At 44.0% G+C, this 17,983-nt stretch overlaps 1 protein-coding gene across 1 annotated transcript in view; it reads left to right on the forward strand.

Moving 5' to 3' along the window:
- The window catches only part of LOC118080603 (semaphorin-3D-like), a 45,312-nt gene that overhangs the window by 8,477 nt on the left and 18,852 nt on the right, over window positions 1-17,983 (forward strand). The window contains exons 2-5 of the mRNA XM_035106076.2: window positions 8,326-8,540; window positions 13,394-13,554; window positions 13,771-13,833; window positions 16,052-16,171. Of these exons, the coding sequence (XP_034961967.2) occupies window positions 8,405-8,540; window positions 13,394-13,554; window positions 13,771-13,833; window positions 16,052-16,171 (480 nt within the window). The 5' untranslated portion in view covers window positions 8,326-8,404. The remainder of the gene's footprint in view (window positions 1-8,325; window positions 8,541-13,393; window positions 13,555-13,770; window positions 13,834-16,051; window positions 16,172-17,983) is intronic.

Consider the following 17,983-nt stretch of genomic DNA (forward strand, 5'->3'; position numbering starts at 1 on the left):
GAAACCATGCTGCGCCCTGCGAGGGCGGGGGTGCCGGAGCGATCTGTGCCCTGCGAGGGCGGGGGCGCCGGAGCGATCTCCGCCCCTCAGCGCCAGGGCGGCCGACCTGCTCGAGACTGCCCTGGCTGCATGTCCTCAACCCAGCATGGCTTCCATTAAAGAGGCCATCTTTTGGCAGCAAATGTTGGGCCAGCTACTGTGTAAGTGTCACAAACAGTTGTTCTTCCTTTATCCCATAAACAGATGAAAAGCTAAATGATTGAAGGGTTTTCTGGATGCTATGCACATACGGAGCCTGGCACAGAAGGAAAAAGGCCTCTATAAAAATCAGTTTCAGAAGAAATAGATGAGTAAAGGAAAGGGGCCTAGAAAAGGAGAGGAATTTGTTTCCTTTCATTTCTGCCATCTCATTTGGAGAAAAGTGACAGCTGCTGCTTATTGATTCAGCCCAGACGTTTGCTGCAGCTGCATCCTTCTCCTTTCACTGTATTGAAGAAAAAGAACTAAAACCTTAATGCTATGTAAGACTATCAGATGACCCTTAACTCTAAGATGCTGCATCTTATATTTTAAATCCAAAGTTCCTGTTTCTCTAACACACCCATCCACACCCACATACCATAGAGCCGTGGTTTGAGACCCCACCTTTGGACATGAATCACCTATCCTGAAACATATGAGTCCATAAAGTACTATTAAGGTTCTTATGTCAAGTCCCTAACTCCTAGAACTACTTTAGGCAAAACCACAGTAATATGCCCATTGAAAGCAAAAGGGGAATCAGAATATATTTGCTGAGTCAGATCTGTATGTGGACAAAGCACAAAGACAAGTGTTATGGGGTGGCTGAAGAGCATATCCCCCCCCCCCCGAAAATTCATTTCATGCCTTGATATTGAGCAGGTGTGAGACAGTTGTCACTCACTTAAGTATCAGTTCCCGGCTTTTTGCATATCTTTTTTCTTTTGGCCAAGTCCTCCTTCTTTCCCACTCAGCTGTAATCACTGGCAATCACTGTTGGATATATTCATGCTGCAAGGGTTTCACTTGACAAGTGGTATTACTAATGGAAGACTGCAGTTATTTCAAGCATTCCAAGGAAAGTGATAAGGTGTCAAGTGGGGCAGACTAGAAAGCCTATGAATGAATGTCTGCACTGTCTCTTTATCATTCAGTCATTCAATTCATGTATTTATGAATTACATTTGTATGTCACCCCGTGACATAAAGATCTGCAGGTGGCAAACAGCTCTGGAACAGAGAGTAACAGCTGCTGATCTCTTGGGGAAATAGGTTGGACAGACATCCTTGTCAAAAGCAGCATGCTCCCTTGCTCAGTGCAAGGGAACATGGGGCAGCCACTGTGTTTTTTTCTCAGCATGGGGTCAAAGCAAAGGTGGATAGAAGTAGTTTAATACCCACTGAAATGGCAGTGCATGCCAGCTAGAAACAAAGTACTCTTGCTGCTGATTGTGAAAGAGTAAAATGCTATTATCTAAAGAGATTGGCATGGGTAATTTCTCTGGGATTTACCAGTCCATGGATTCTCATAACTTTCAGTGACAGAGTTCACATTCTGATTTATTCCTGAAACTGCCAAATTATCACTTCCAAAGACATCATAAGGCTCAAGTGGTGAGTATATCCCATTGCATTAAACTTTCTGGAACAGGCACTGCCCCAGGTGTTAGGCATATATTCTGTTTCAGCCCCATCACCAATGGAACTAGTGGCATGCCTTTGGCTAATTGAGCAATCCAATGGCCTTTTAAACTCTGAAGGGCATATTGTTTAGGTTTGTTATTATGGTATGTATTTTTGTTTTTATACTGAAAACAGCTCTGTGATCCTTGGATGAAGGGCAGTATGGAAATTTGATGATGATGATGATGATGTCTACACCTGCAAAGCTTTCTGTGGTGGGTGTACCAAGGGCCTCTGAGAGCATAAGTGTTGTCCCAATAGCAGTCCGTCCTCCTCTGCAGCAGAGAGTTGCTTCTGCCACATATAATGATCCCTTCACCAGTGTTTGACCAGCTCTAGGATTGCAACAGTAATAACATAAATAAAGATATATGATTTTAATTTTATTCATGGTCACACATGAATATAACACCAGTTCAGTTAATAGCTCTTGAAATGATGGTGGAGCTATCAGAAAGCTCCTTGGCTCTACCTCTGACAGTGTTAATAGTTTGACAAGTCAATACTTGAGCCAACTTGGGCTCTTTTTCCTCCTGTAAAGATTATGTGTCCTTTGTCTGCAAAGTTCATAGAATATACTTGTTACATTTTGTATATCGGCCTGCTGCCCATTGTTATCTTCCCTGACTACTTCCTGAGTTGTATCCTGGAATCGTTGACTCCAGTCTTGAATTCCAAGCGTTACTCATTGTGCTGGCCGCCCAAACTGTAATGGGATCACACAAGCTTGTGAATCATTTAGAAAATAATCAAGAAGTAAAAAGATACGCATAACATATGCCAGAATCCACTAGGATTCCAATGAGAACACACTGTTAGTGGTTGGTAAATGACAATAGCATCCTGGCTGTTTCAAAACCCTAAACCCCTTCACTTAACCACAGTCAGTCTACTGCAGTTGAGCCAAATGATCCAATTTAGATACTGTAAATTGATTCTTGATGGTGCATACTGAAATTATGCCAAGGTCACACTTGAATAATGCTGTGATGTGATTACAGTACAGGGCTGGGAACAAAATGAAGGTGGTTAGTAGATTATTGAGTAGGCTGCTGACTGAAAAATTACCTCAAATCTAACCTGTAAAAGTATCTTGTAGTACAGTACTGAGCCTAAAATAATGCCAATTGGATCAGCATTCAACAGAGAAAACACTGGGCTTAGGAAGAATGAATTCTCCTTGCCTTATGTACCTCAGCAGGGATGGGGCATCTCGTATAGAAGTACTATAAGATGAAGAGCCAGGTATGTAATAAAGGACCATCAAACCAGGATGAACGGTCACTTCATAGTGAAGTGGAGTTCATTGCAGCAGGAAGTGAAAAATGAGACTAGTACAGTGGTGAGAAACTCCAGACTTCATTGGTCCCAGCCAGCATAGCCAATGGCTACAGGTGATGGAAGTTGTTGTTCAGCTGCATCTGGAGAGCCACGGGTTTCCAACTCCTGATCTTGCTGAAACAGCCAAGCCCACACAAACATTGTTCTTTTCTTTCTTTTTGTTCTTTCCTACATACATTGTTTTACTGTCTATGTATTGATGGCCACTGTGTGGATTTGATCAGGGATTGCACTAGGTGGCAATTTGGCTGCTTGTTGTCCTGGAGACAATAGTGTGCAGAACTTGCTTACATGTTAACTTATCCTTGTGTGAGGACAGTAGCTCTCCACACAGTAGCTAACACACCCTTGGCTTGTCAAGTGGATCCGCATGTTTGTATGAAGAGTTTCCAAGCACCTTGTCACTGACTTGGAAACTCTCAGCAAGTTCAACAATATCCACATGGGAAACTGAACTAGATATTACAGCCATACACAGACAGACACATTAATATGGCAGTGTACAAACTGAGCATTAGTGTATAATGCCTGTTGTCATAAGAACTGCCATAGGAAGGAGGCATGGGTCAGAAAACTGAGCATGATGGCTAGATTGCCCTTATTGTGTAAATGTAAGACCTTTGTTTTAAAGGGAAATTCTTTGCTCCAGAACATTGGGACCACCTCAATCATATGAACCAAAGAGGAGGACAATATGCTCTGCAAAGAAAGGTCAAGACCAAAGGGAATTTCTTGGAAGCCCTATTTTTGAACTGCAAGCAGCCCACAGTTGAAGGTCCATCTGTTCTTGGGGGTGGGTGTCACCTTGTAAACTAGACCATGGTTTTTCTTTTTTCCTTCTCCCACCCAATCTCTTTTCCTTTTGTGTTGTGCCTTTCAGCTTGTAAACCTGAGTGTTTTAAGAGTGGAGTAAAAATACTCCAGATAAATGAATGAATACTTTCCTTAGGCTTACACCAGTGTTTTTTTAAATCCATGGGCGTAGGCAGGGGGGGCAGGAGGGGGCAATTGCCCCCCCTAGAAGCAGGGCCACTGGCCAGCCTGCCCCACTGCCCGCCCAGTGCCGTCTCCCTTCTCCCTGGCTGGCTGTGGGGCAGGCGGCGGGAAAGCACCAGAGCCGCGCAAAGCGTTTGGCTGGCTTTCCCTCCCTCCACCCCACAGCCAGCAAGGGAGAAGGGAGACCTCCCTTCTAGCCGGCTGGCTGTGGTGCGGGCGGAGGAAAAGCCAGGCAACCGCTTTGCGCGGCTCTGGGACTTTCCCTCCACCTGCCCCAGCGATTGCAGAGGGGGAGGAGGGGATCGGAGCAGCCCGATTTCGGGCTGATCCTGGCTCCCCCTCGTCCCTTCCGATCGTGGAGGGGGAGGAGGGAGTCGGAGCAGCCCGATTTCGGGCTGATCCTGGCTCCCCCTTGTCCCTTCCTATCGCGGAGGGGGAGGAGGGAGTCGGAGCAGCCCGATTTCGGGCTGATCCTGGCTCCCCCTCGTCCCTTCCTATCGCAGAGGGGGAGGAGGGAGTCGGAGCAGCCCGATTTCGGGCTGATCCTGGCTCCCCCTCGTCCCTTCCTATCGCGGAGGGGAAGGAGGGAGTCGGAGCAGCCCGATTTCGGGCTGCTCCGATGTGGCCCCGCCCCCGCCCCTGGGTTATTTGTGGGGCCTGTATGGTGTTTTTATGTGAGTAGAAGGTGTCCTTTTATTTAAAATGCATCTCTGGGTTATTTGTGGGGCATAGGAATTTGTTCATATTTTTTGTTTCATATTTTTTTTCAAAATATAGTCCGGCCCCCCACAAGGTCTGAGGGACAGTGGACCGGCCCCCTGCTGAAAAAGTTTGCTGACCCCTGGGGAGTAAAAATACTCCAGATAAATGAATGAATACTTTCCTTAGGCTTACACCAGTTTTTTTTTTAAAAAAAAATCCCTATTTCTCCATGGCATGTCAGAAAACTAGAATCATAGTTTCGGAGAGCCTGTTATACACCGCAGACAGGTTAGTGTTAAGTTAAAGAGAAAAGGAATATAATACTAGGGAGATCTTGGGAACATAGAAAACTTCCATATGCTCAGTGTTTAAATTATGCTTAGATTTATCATCTACAGATCAGTTCCATCCAGTAGAAACTTGCTCTCCCACTGTAATGCATAAATCATTGCTATGACAAACTGCTTCTTCTGTTCACCTCTAAGATATGCATTTAGGCAATGGCTTATGGTTTGGACTGTGATTTACTCTCATCATGAATACAGAGGAGACAGAAGTTGGTAGAAAACAAGCTGGCTTTGAATGAAACTTTTCAGTCAGTGTAGTAGTGGTTGGGGGTTGCCTTTGCTTCAGGGGACTGTGAAATTACATTTAGGTGGTTTGATTCACACAAACCATCAAACTAACATAATTTCACTTTAAAACAATGTCACACCCATCACTTAAGCTAAGGCAATCCCATTGGCATGGGCAAAACCAACAGCTGGATCTGAAGCTTGCAAGCAGCAATGCTGTGAAATACATGTTCTAGCCTGTTTCTAACCATGCTTAATCAGACATAAATCTCAGCAGTTGCTAAAACCTTAGATGAGTTCTTAGAAATGAAGAAACAACATTGTTTTTGCATTTCAATCATTCACTGTTACATTAATTAATGTACTGTGCACTTGTCTTGTTTAACAGGAGGGGCCTTCCCTTTCCAAGCCCTAGCACAAAGTTTCTGCTTCCTTCTATTTACAGAATCATGTAGTTCAGGGGTTCCCAAACTGTGGTGCCCACCATTCAGGTACATGGGTGTTTTAAAGTAGACACTCCATTGCCTTAGTTAAGGAGGACAGGGAACCAAAAAAGAACATGTTCTGTGATGACACCCCACCCTCGCCCTACTACTGGAATTCCCTCCTAGGGAACGCTCAGATTAAACAGATTCAAAATTTTAGAAATATTGCATCATTTTTGCATATGATAGAATGGATGACAATGCTTTTCTGTAACAGCAGTGATACCATGTTAGGATTACAGGAGATGCGACATCATCTTAAATGCAGTTATTTGCAGCAAATTAAACCATAGCTGCCAAGTTTTCCCTTTTCTCGCGAGGAAGCCTATTCATCATAAGGGAAAATCCCTTAAAAAAAGGGATAACTTGGCAGCTATGTTAAACTGGCTTGTGGATTACAAATTAAGCTCCCAGTTGATATATACTTTTGTATATTAGTACTGTATATGTTTGTTTGTCTGTGTAACAAATGCCATCTCCCTCGGCCTGGAATGAGATTAGCACCGCATCCCATAGTTGCCTTTGACTGGACCTAACTGTCCATGGTTCATTTACCTTTACCTTGCTTACTCTCCTGAATACCTTCCTTTATTGTCTAAGGCAGAGGATCCCAAACTGACCCCTTTTCAGAAAAAAACAAACCAACCTCAGCCCTCTGGAAAGCTACCTTCTTTAAGTGAACAAACAGGAAGATGCAGTGACAAATTTGCATTATTTTATGTATCTAAATTTCTGCCTACATCCTACAAGAAAGATGTTGTAAAAACCCATGGGGCAGACCAGAGTGAAGTCTGCTGGCTCAGTCCGATCTGCCCCAGGGGTGGGGCTGGCTCCCGATCTGGGAATGTGTCATTACACAACAGATGAAACATGTACAAATGGTTTTTTCCCAATTATCATTTTCTTCTATTCTTTCCTTATGCTTCCACCACCCCCTTAGCTTTATTCAGTGCCCCCCAGTTGTACCTGAGACTACTACTGCTCCCCTGGATCATTCCAGCGCCTCCCAGGGGGCAGTATTGCCCACTTTGGGAAACACTGTTTTAAGCGCAAAGATTTTAGTGGCCAATTTTCAAAATCCTACTTTTAGAAATGCAGTTTTTGTTTGGACACATATGTGGACATTTCCCCCCACTTGATATAAATAGATTTTGAGCACTGAAAAACATTCACAATTTGATGCCACCAAAATAGGAAAAATTTCACCAGGCATCTTCCCTTATCCTAGAGACCTGGACTTTTCCATACTCATACGAAGAGTTTATATTAACTGATGGACTGATCATAACATCCTTCAATAGTATACAAGGCATGGAAGCACCATGTTTGTACCTATTCTTCCTGTTTCCTCTGCCCCTTTTGTGGCCTCCTTGCTTACTTTTGAACTTATTTTATTCCATAGAATGAGAGCCAGAATCTACTTTCACTCTAGGTCATCTCCAAACACAAGCCCTATGGAACAAAATGTCAAAATGAACTTCCTGCCTCTGGCAAACATTTCAGTGTTTGTAGTACGGAACCTATGCATTCAGCAGGACTTTAGTGGGTAACTAAATGTGACATGCCAGGCCCATGTGTTTTCTTTTTAAAAAAAAAATCCATTGAATAACTATAAAAGGGGGCAATTTCTTGTATAGAATGGGCAGGGACTGCTTTTTCCTTTGACTAGGCTCTGAGATCAGAAGGGAGTCTGCTTAGAGAAAGTCATTCATGGGCAGGCATATCAAAGGAGAAAAGTAAAGCATCCTTTTTCCACCTACTGCTTTAAATCATGCTCACCTCCCACTTTATACATCATCTCCAGCACAAACCATGTTCAAATGTATAAGTCACATTAATCACTGTCACAGTTAGACCCGCAATGGGGAACCTGTGACTCTCCAGTGACTGAACCTCCCATCATCTCTGAGCATTGGCCATGCTGAATGGGACCAATGGGATTGGACTCCCATCAGTCCCATCCAGAATGGCCAATGCAGGGATGATGGGAGGTGCAGTATTCGATATTATTGAATAGGGAGAGCTGCAGGCTCCCCATCCCTGAGTTAGACCGTTACTCCCAAATAAATATGCATAAGATCAGGTTTCAAGTCTTGGCAAGACAAGTGCATCCTTTTTTAATCATCCACAATCTGACAGGATCCATGTTGCCAGGATAGCAGCTTGCCAAGGCTGAACCAGGACTAAGGAGAAGTCAGCCACAAAGAGAAAAAACTGCAACTGAAATATTTTGACATTTTGTTTCAGAAGGAAAAGCCTCTGCTTTAAAGCAGAATGCACAGGGACCCACACTTAAAGTAACTGAGATGGTAGTTTTAACCTAGACATCCTGAGTATTGTACACTTCTCATGTGCTAGCTACCAATATATTTCTAGATCAGAAATGTAGCCAGATCCAGCCCACCCAGAAAGGTTCACAATGGAAGAAAGGGGGAATTGGGACAACGAATGACTGGGCAACATTCCCTAGACCTCCTTGCACCTGTGAGTCTAGTAAGGAATCTTTTCCATTTCTCTTTCAGGTGACTCTCTCTGGCAAGAAAATGCATCTATGAGCAAGACGTTATTGCTGACATAAGAATTATTGACTGTGGTGAGGGGATGATCAGCTTGACTTTCTGTAGGTGCTGCTGCTTCACCACCAATGTAGTCCTAGCGGCTTGGGTTGTTTTGCTGACAGTTGGGAACGGTACTCCCTGGAAGCAGTGGGTTCCCCGCCTCCGCCTCTCATATCAAGGTAGGACTTGTCTTGCCAGTCTTTCAAGTGAGTCCCTAGGATGGACACCCTGAGTCATAACTAATCCACACAGGAGGACAAAGACAAGGCAGATGCAGGCTGCGTATCTGACCTAAGGGTTCCCACACACGCCTTCCCTTTTGTCACATTCACTAATCCAAAATCCTCATCCTGTGACCCTCTCTGAAAGTTAAGCCTCTTCTACTACCTCAGGCATCTGAATATATGCAATGCATTCAAGCCACATTAATATAGGATGAACAGTCCATCTGAGACTCTTTGTTCTGCTCTTTTGTACTTTCTAATCTTAACTGACTTGCAGGTGAACTCTCTGGGCCCTTCCAGGTGAGCACAACAGATGCACAGATGTTAACTTATTCTGTTGGGATCTAGAGGATCCCCCAAAGGTGCACTTTTCTATTGTTTCCTGAGACAGACGGATGTCAACCAATTCAGAGGATCTAGACATTTTCTCCAATTAGCTTGTGTTGCAGAGATTTTGCTTCTCTCTTTTTTCTTCTTCCTTCAAGTGGCAAACTTCCTTCAAGTGGCAAACTAGATGAGAATAAGTATGACACTGTCAACACCACAACCTGGTCGGCAAATTGAATGTGATAGTCTTGTGTAAAATGTAGTGACGTCAAACATCACAAAGATACATTGGACAGTGGTAACGATGGGAGAGGAATTGGTTTGATTTTCATTTTAATGTGAGCCTACCTAATTTGCACTCCCAAAACAATAAAAAAAAGCCAAAACACAACTATTCCTCAAAATTCACACGTCTCTAAATGGTGTGATGCAGTTCTCTAACCAAAACCTGTATACCAGAAAGGCAAAGGGCAAAGCAATTCTCTCTACAACCACTCAGACTTTTTGTGGTATGCCTTTGTTGAACAGAGAGCGTTTGCACTGGGCTCCACACAACAGTGTTGGCTCTGTATCCTGAAACACCTAAAACAGCCCTTCCACCCTCTAGAAATGCTCCAATACTTCATATACCCTTTAAAAAGAAGCAGCTCTGGAAATATTGTGTCTATGAAGTCCTTTTTAGGGCTGATAAGACTAGTGAAATTTTGCTTCTTTTTTCTTTTGCAGCAATTTCCTAGACATTGTATGGTGGCTGCCATCTCCCCCCCCCCCTTGACATAAGCCCAGTACTTCTAAACAGAGCTGTAACATGGAGTAATTCTATATGTTGCATACTTTTCTGGCCTGTGGCCCAGTGATGGGTGGAAGTGAACCCGCTTATTTTCTGCTTATCATGACTATTATATTCACTCAAATTAACCCCAGCAAAGTGCTCCTTTGGAGGTAATAGTGCTGATACAAAAAATTAGGTACATCCAATATTCATAACATGTTTTGGACAAAAAGAACTACATGGAGATTAGACTATACAGTCATACCTTGGAAGTCAAATGGAAACCATTCCGGAAGTCCATTTGACTTCCAAAATGTTCGGAAACCAAAGCGCGGCTTCTGAACGGCTGCAGGAAGCTCCTGCAGCCAGCGGCGGAGCAAGCCGATTGGGTGCTTGGGGTGCCACCCACGGGGGCACCACAGGACCTCTGAGGAGTCTGCCTGCCTCCTCCCACTCAGCCGCCCTACAAATGAGGGGGAGGCAACGGGCGGACTGTTTGGGGCAGCGTGGAGCCTGCGGGCACTCAAGCTACCGCGTCACTCCAGGAGAGATGTGTGGCTCTGGTGCGCTGCAGGCCCTGCGGTGAGCGCCACCCACCATTTTGTCGCCCCCCTCAGTGGGTGCACCTGGGGTGGGCCACGCCTACCACACCTCCCTTGCTATGCCCCTGCCTGCAGCCAATTGGAAGCCGCAGAAGCCGTGTCAGATGTTTGGGTTCCAAAGAACGTTTGCAAACCAGAACACTCTTTTCTGAGTTTGCAGCATTTGGAAGCCAAAACGTCTGAGTACCAAGGCATTTAGGATCCAAGGTAGGACTGTATCTTGTCTTTATTGAGCATTCTTCCTGATTTGTTTGTGGGAAGGATATACAGCAAGGGGCATTCATCCTAATTTGCTTGTGCAGTGTTTATGTATCTTCTCATTAATCATCCTTTCATTCCACACTTTTCAGTACATTTCCACATCACTCCTAACCACAAAAAGTCCTTTAAAAATAAATTGAATTTGTTGCGCTAGGACAACAGAGCACTTTAATGCTATTTAATTGCACAAGCCTAAATTTCCATTATGCACACCAATCTCTCCCACAAAATGCAGGCAGTCTGGAGACAACCAAAGGCAGGATCAATAAGAGAAATGCAAGACAGTGGGGTGGATCTTATTTACAAGGAAGTACCAGTTAATGGATGCAATGGAGCTTTGATGCTAATTCAATCTAGGTAGAGTTAATTTCCTCGACTAGGACTCAGAGAATGGAGATAAACAATAGATTTAAAGAGAGCTGAAAGTGGTTTGACAGATGGTGGTTTTAGGATGGGGTGATAGAAGGCAAACTTAGACAAAAAGAGACCATCAGATTAATGTGGTCTGCAATGGGGCCAAATATTTCCAAAGCACAGAGTTTCAGATATACTGCCAGCAGTGATAACAGGCCACAAAAATTAAACAAATCGATCTTGCTTTCTTTGAAAAGCAAACAGCCTAGAGGCTTTAGCTGGATAGGAATAGAACTTCAAAGTGTGTACTAGGGTCAGACATGCTAGAAAAACGCTTAATATTTGGTCTCAGCTAAAAGGAAGTTCCCAGCTTGCAGAGGACCAAGGGGCAATGAAGACAATGGCAGGAGGTGTGACTCACAGATATCAAACCAAGTTCAAGGATACAAGGAATGACGGGGTTTACATTTGGAAAGTCCTCGGAGGCGCCCTCCGCCCTGGGAGTAGAATAGGTGGGAGAGAGAAAGAAACAGATGGGCTGGCCAAAAGGAAATGAGAAAACTCAAGGCAGGGAGCGCAAAGGAAAGATGTGCTTGAGAGAATAAGGCCAAAAACAATAGCCCACCACAGCAGCAAGACGATGGCTTTCCTAGTGTTGTCAATGGGGAGTGTCAGGATTGTGGGGCCCAGTGCAGTGGCAAGAGCACAAGGAGGGGCAGTCCTTTTTCATTCTCTGTTTAAATAGCAGTCATCACAGCTAGAAAAACAGAAGCATTGAATGAAAACATGGTAGGTTTCCTTGTTTTTGTTCCTTGTTTTGGAGCCTTCTTTTGTTTGAGAAAGTATTTTGCACAACTAAAAAGCTTGCTTCCAGAGGTTTTTGTATAAAATCGGCCCCAATAATATGATGAAGTCACTTTCACACTCTTTCACACTTAACACTGCTCATCCCCATTGAACTGCTGCCAAGAGTATGCCCATTTCTCCCTCCCACTTCCAGCCAGACTCCACCTTTCTATGGGATGGGAGGGACATATGCCAAAGGGTGATGGGTCTACAGCAGGCGTCCCCAAACTTCAGCCCTCCAGATGTTTTGGACTACAATTCCCATCATCCCTGACCACTGGTCCAAAACATCTGGAGGGCCGCAGTTTGGGGATGCCTGGTCTACAGCATCACACAGTTTCTGTCTCATGGCACCCTTGCCCAAATGAAAACAGAACAAATGAAAGAGCCAGAAAGAAAGTATACTTATCAATGAAGGTTCTCAGACATGGTTTTCTGCCAGGGTCTGGTTACCCTGGTATGTTTTTTGTTTTTTAAAAAGTGATGTGGCTCAGTTAATTTCCATGTGACATGCAATCTGTCTCCAGCAACAATTGCACATAGAGAGTGCAAAGTCCACACACTGCATCCCTTCATGGGTTAATCATTGTTCCTGTCAGTGTTCTACACTAATAATGCACCCACACCACCATATAGTCAGTTGTGTCTCTATATAGGCCAGTGTGGTATAGTGGTTAAGAGCGGTAGCCTCGTGAACCGGGTGAACTGGTGAACCGGGTTCGCGTCCATGCTCTTCCACATGCTGCTGCTGGGTGACCTTGGGCTAGTCACACTTCTTTGAAGTCTCTCAGCCTCACTCACCTCACAGAATGTTTGTTGTGGGGGAGGAAGGGAAAGGAGATTGTTAGCCGCTTTGAGACTCCTTAGGGTAGTGATAAAGTGGGATATCAAATCCAAACTCTTCTTTAACTTTACTGCAGCCCCGACCCTATGATTGACTCAGCCCTTCAAAGCCGGTAAGAAGAAAACATTCAGGAAACAAACCAACTTCTAACACATAGTAATGTCTCTTCTTGGCTATTTCCCCGCTAGTATTCCATTCTCAGAGCCCTGACTTTTTAAAAGTTTTAACCATAGTGGCCCAATCTCATCTTTCATTAATGCTCCTTGCATTATTATTATTATTAGTGCTTTTTTTTCTTTAAAAAATGTTTAGGTATACTCTCATTTTGACTCAGGAAAATCACCATTTTATAGTTCGTTAAAAATAAATACAGTAAATGGACAAAAGTACAATCGTAGCTTGGTTCTCTAACAGAATGCCTTCTGGGAGTCCGTTTGACTCCTGGAACCATTCAAAAACCAAGGCACGGCTTCAGATTGGCTGCAGGAACATCCTGCAGCCAATCGGAAGCCGTGGAAGCAGCACCGGACGTTCGGCTTCTGAAAATCGTTCTCAGGAGAGAGTGAGCAGGAATGGCAATTGGGTTTTCCGCAGATTACTGTTTGTTATGATTTATTGCTAAAGAGTGGGTTTTCTGGGGGAAAGTGGCAGTGCAAAGGGAAAACCACACAGACCCATGCCTAGAAATCACGAGACAAGCAGGAAACCACTTGGAGGTCCACCTGTGCTTTCTAGGCAAGGTACAGGTACAGATGATGAGCCCACCATCTTCATCTTTCTGTTTGCATGCTCCACCTTACAGACCTCCTGAAATCAAACAGCTCTCAGCTGCTCTTGGACTCTGAGGATGAGCTGGCACTCCAGTCACTACTTGTGGATGAAAAGAGGGCATGGCTGATGGCAGGCGCTAAGGACCACATATTTTTGCTCAACCTTGACATCCCCAACAAAGAGCCGCAGAAGGTCAGAGTGCCAAAGGAGGTTGCTGTAGGGTGGGGTGGGAAGGGACAAAAACAGGAAACGACCATCGGGATTTGGTCCATGTGCTATACATGGACTGTGGGGAGAGAAGTGGAAGGGACATCTCATTAGGTGAGTGGACCTTGTTTCCCATGTGCATATCCCACTTACTGCTGCAATGGATTCCATCCACATTCTTGGTTGTGTTTTCTCTTCCAGATTTTCTGGCCAGCTCCTAGAGAGCAAATGGAGCAGTGCAGACTGGCTGGGAAGAATCCTAAGGTAAAAATGGTGGACTTTAGGCTCCACGGTATAGGTTGAGGTGCCTCCTGAATGATCTGTGATTACTAACTACAATGCAATCCTATACATGCTTACTCAGGAGTAAGTCCCACTGAACTTACTTCATCAATGACTTGGATGATGGGCTTGAGGGCATCCTGATCAACTTTGCAGATGACACCAAGTTGGGAGGGGTGGCTAATACCCCAGAGGACAGGCTCACACTTCAGAATGACCTTAACAGATTAGACAACTGGGCCAAAGCAAACAAGATGAATTTTAACAAAGAGAAATGTAAAGTACTACACTTGGGCAAAAAAATGAAAGGCACAAATACAGGATGGGAGACACCTGGCTTGAGAGAAGTACATGTGAAAAGGATCTAGGAGTCCTGGTAGACCACAAACTTGACATGAGTCAAAAGTGTGATGCAGTAGCTAAAAAAGCCAATGCAATTCTGGGTTGCATCAATAGGAGTATAGCGTCTAGATCAAGGGAAGTAATAGTACCGCTGTATTCTGCTCTGGTCAGACCTCACCTGGAGTACTGTGTCCAGTTCTGGGCACCACAGTTCAAGAAGGATACTGACAAGCTGGAATGTGTCCAGAAGAGGGCAACCAAAATGGTCAAAGGCTTGGAAACAATGCCTTATGAGGAATGGCTTAGGGAGCTGGGTATGTTAAGGGAAGGTTAAGGGGTGATAAGATAGCCATGTTCAAATATATAAAAGGATGTCATATAGAGGAGGGTGAAAAATTGTTTTCTGCTGCTCCAGAGAAGCGGACACGGAGCAATGGATTCAAACTACAAGAAAGAAGATTCCACCTAAACATTAGGAAGAACTTCCTGACAGTAAGAGCTGTTCGACAGTGGAACTTACTTCCAAGAAGTGTGGTAGAGTTTCCTTCTTTGGAGCTCTTTAAGCAGAGGCTTGACAGCCATATGTCAAGAATGCTTTGATGGTGTTTCCTGCTTGGCAGGGGGTTGGACTGGATGGCCCTTGTGGTCTCTTCCAACTCTATGATTCTATGAACTGATGTTAATGTTGTTATTATCACCATCAATCATTATTTTACAAATTTATAAACTACTTTATAACCTGAGGCCATCAAAGCAGTCTACAACACGAAAATTAGATAAAATACTACAAAAACCATAAATCCTAAACAAAAAACCATTCTTACATGCTCTAAAGCAGGCATCCCCAAACTTTGGCCCTCCAGATGTTTTGGACTACAATTCCCATCTTCCCCGACCACTGGTCCTGTTAGCTAGGGATCATGGGAGTTGTAGGCCAAAACATCTGGAGGGCCACAGTTTGGGGATGCCTGCTCTGAAGCCATTCATACAAATGTACAATTAATAGTCTGTAATTCACTGAGGCTTACTCCCACATAAGTATAGGATATACCAGGCATCCCCAAACCTTGGCCCTCCAGATGTTTTGGACTACAATTCCCATCATCTCTGACCACTGGTCCTGTTAGCTAGGGATCATGGGAGTTGTAGGCCAAAACATCTGGAGGGCCGAAGTTTGGGGATGCCTGGGATATACTATAGGATTGTAGCTAAGAATGCATAAAGACATTTGTTTAGTGATTTGTGGATGTGCACAGGCAGGAGCAACTTCTCAAACGGTAAGCAGATGAGTACTGATGCTGGATTGAGGCTATAGCTTGTAGGGCTGGGCAATATATCAATATATCGTCCAAAATCAGTTAGAAGTTCACATCGTGATAATTGTTTCATAATATTTGAGCTGGCAATATATTGCTGAACCACCATGTGTGTAAGGGCTACGATATTTGGTTTTCAGCATTGCGATAACTTACCAACTAAACATTGCAGTAACCCACCAGCAAAACGTTGCAAAGTTATCAGCAGCTAAACCTCACAATATCACCATGAGGTGATTGATAATATCACCATTTCTCAGTTTTAGACCCTGAAGTAGGGGCAGTTGCCAGGACATTGTCCTGTTTGCCTCTGCATAGCTCCTTCCTTATTTCAGATTTTGTGATATATTGCAATGTTTAGCTGGTTTTGAAAACCAGATTTTGAAAACCAGCTATCACCCAGCAAATACCGTTAGATGCAGATCTTGAAAATAGCTTGTAAGTCAGAGACTTTCCTTTCCTTTCATGAGGGAATACTGGATCAAACAAAAAATGTCCAAGTAAAGTCCTGCCATCTTTTACATCTTTGACTCCTTTACTAGATGGAATGTGCCAATTTCGTCCGTTTTCTCCAGCATTTCAACAGCACTCATGTGTTTGCTTGTGGAACAGGCTCCTACCAGCCAATATGTGCCTTCATATATCTCAGAGCTGGAGTGGAGGTGAGTTGCACCCACAGGGCCAGTATTACAGGTAGCAGAACAGGGGTCACCAAACTAAGGCCTGGGGGCCAGATGCGGCCCAATCGCCTTCTAAATCCGGCCCACAGACGGTCCTGGAATCAGCATTTTTTACATGAGTAGAATGTGTCTTTTATTTAAAATGCATCTCTGGGTTATTTGTGGGGCCTGCCTGGTGTTTTTATATGAGTAGAATGTGTCCTTTTATTTAAAGTGCATCTCTGGGTTATTTGTGGGGCATAGGAATTCGTTCAAATTTTTCTTCAAAATATAGTCCAGCCCCCCACAAGGTCTGAGGGACAGTGGACCGGCCCCCTGCTGAAAAAGTTTGCTGACACCTGTAGCAGAATATAGATGCGGTGTAACTCTTTCTGCATCCAACTTCTCCCTCTATGCATACTATGTATATTTGAGAGCAGGGGAATGATTGTCGAATTGACTTCTTATGTCAGATAAAAAAAGCCAGCATTTTATTTTTAATTCTGCATTTTGCAATATCACCTGCTTCTCTGAGGAACAGGGAATTATTTCACTGAGACTCTTCTCTGATGCTTTCCATAGTAAGGAAGGAAGACAGCTGCCCACTCTTCCAGCCTTTTTCAGAATATGCCTTGTGCATTTGCTCTTTCTGCAGACAGTACAAAAACATTTTGTAGAGATACCCAGAGTGAATAAGTGATGAGGGTTTTAGGAGACAATCACTTATTCTCTTCAGGTATTATTATCATCCACACCAGCATTCTGCCCTCTCTAGTAACTCCATGGCAACCATCCCAGCAGTGGGTGAAATTCTGTAATCTGTTCACTTGGGCCAATCTCGCCAATTCCAGCCAGACTTTGGCATAATACCCTAGACACAGGCTTAAGGCTGTTCTTGACTCTTTGGCTTATGTTGGTCAAAGGCCAAATTCTTTGGATTTGCACAATACAAGTACAAATAATAAGTGGGCACCACATTGCTTAGTACCTGATTTCAAGGTTTCAAAGAGCTTCAAATCAATCACCTCATTAATCCTGTTAATTTGTGGTGATGGTCTCTCCTAAGGAAATTGATTGTTTAAGATCTATAAGGCTTATCCACACTTACCTTTCCTCCACGTTCCAGGCCTGGTCCGCGCTTTAAAGCTCTGTATCTGAATGTTGTTGTTTCTTTTGCTCCAGAGCTTTCCCTGCAAAAACTCATTCTTTACTGCTTTACTGCTGAATCAGAGCATATGGCAATTCGTGAAAAAGCAATCAAAAGTAGTGTTAAAGGGCAGTGGAGAAATGGGAACTGAAACACATTGGGCAAGAAAGCCTAAAGCACGCAAATGCACAATGTGCATGGGAGGCTGAGGCCTTTTTGGTGATGTAAAGTATAAAGAAGAGAGAGGAACTTCAGACCATCTAACAGGTTAACCTTCTGCTTTTCTGGAATCAGCCCTCTGAATGCCAGTTGCTGGGAATCACAATTTGGGAGAGTCCTCTTTCAAACTTCATATAAGTGTCTTGTTGGCCACGGTGAGAACAAGATGCTGGACTAGATGGGCTTTTCTTATTCACTTTAAAGTAAAGAGAAGCCAAATTAATAACTCCTGACCTGCATCATTAGAGTTGCAACTGTATGATAAATTTTTCAAGTATGTTCAGTAAAGGGCAGCCAATCTGGAACTTCTGTGAGGCTGCCACTCTGTGGAAAAGCTTCACAGCACGTCTAAAGCACTTTTACAACTTTAGCACCAAAGGCAAGGTAGGTAGTGCTGACTATTTGAGTCACAGAGGTGGAGAGCACCAAAAATAATTTCGTCTAGCTAC

Source organism: Zootoca vivipara, chromosome 2 (genome assembly GCF_963506605.1).
Source record: "Zootoca vivipara chromosome 2, rZooViv1.1, whole genome shotgun sequence".
In the NCBI taxonomy this organism is placed as follows: Eukaryota; Metazoa; Chordata; class Lepidosauria; order Squamata; family Lacertidae; genus Zootoca; species Zootoca vivipara.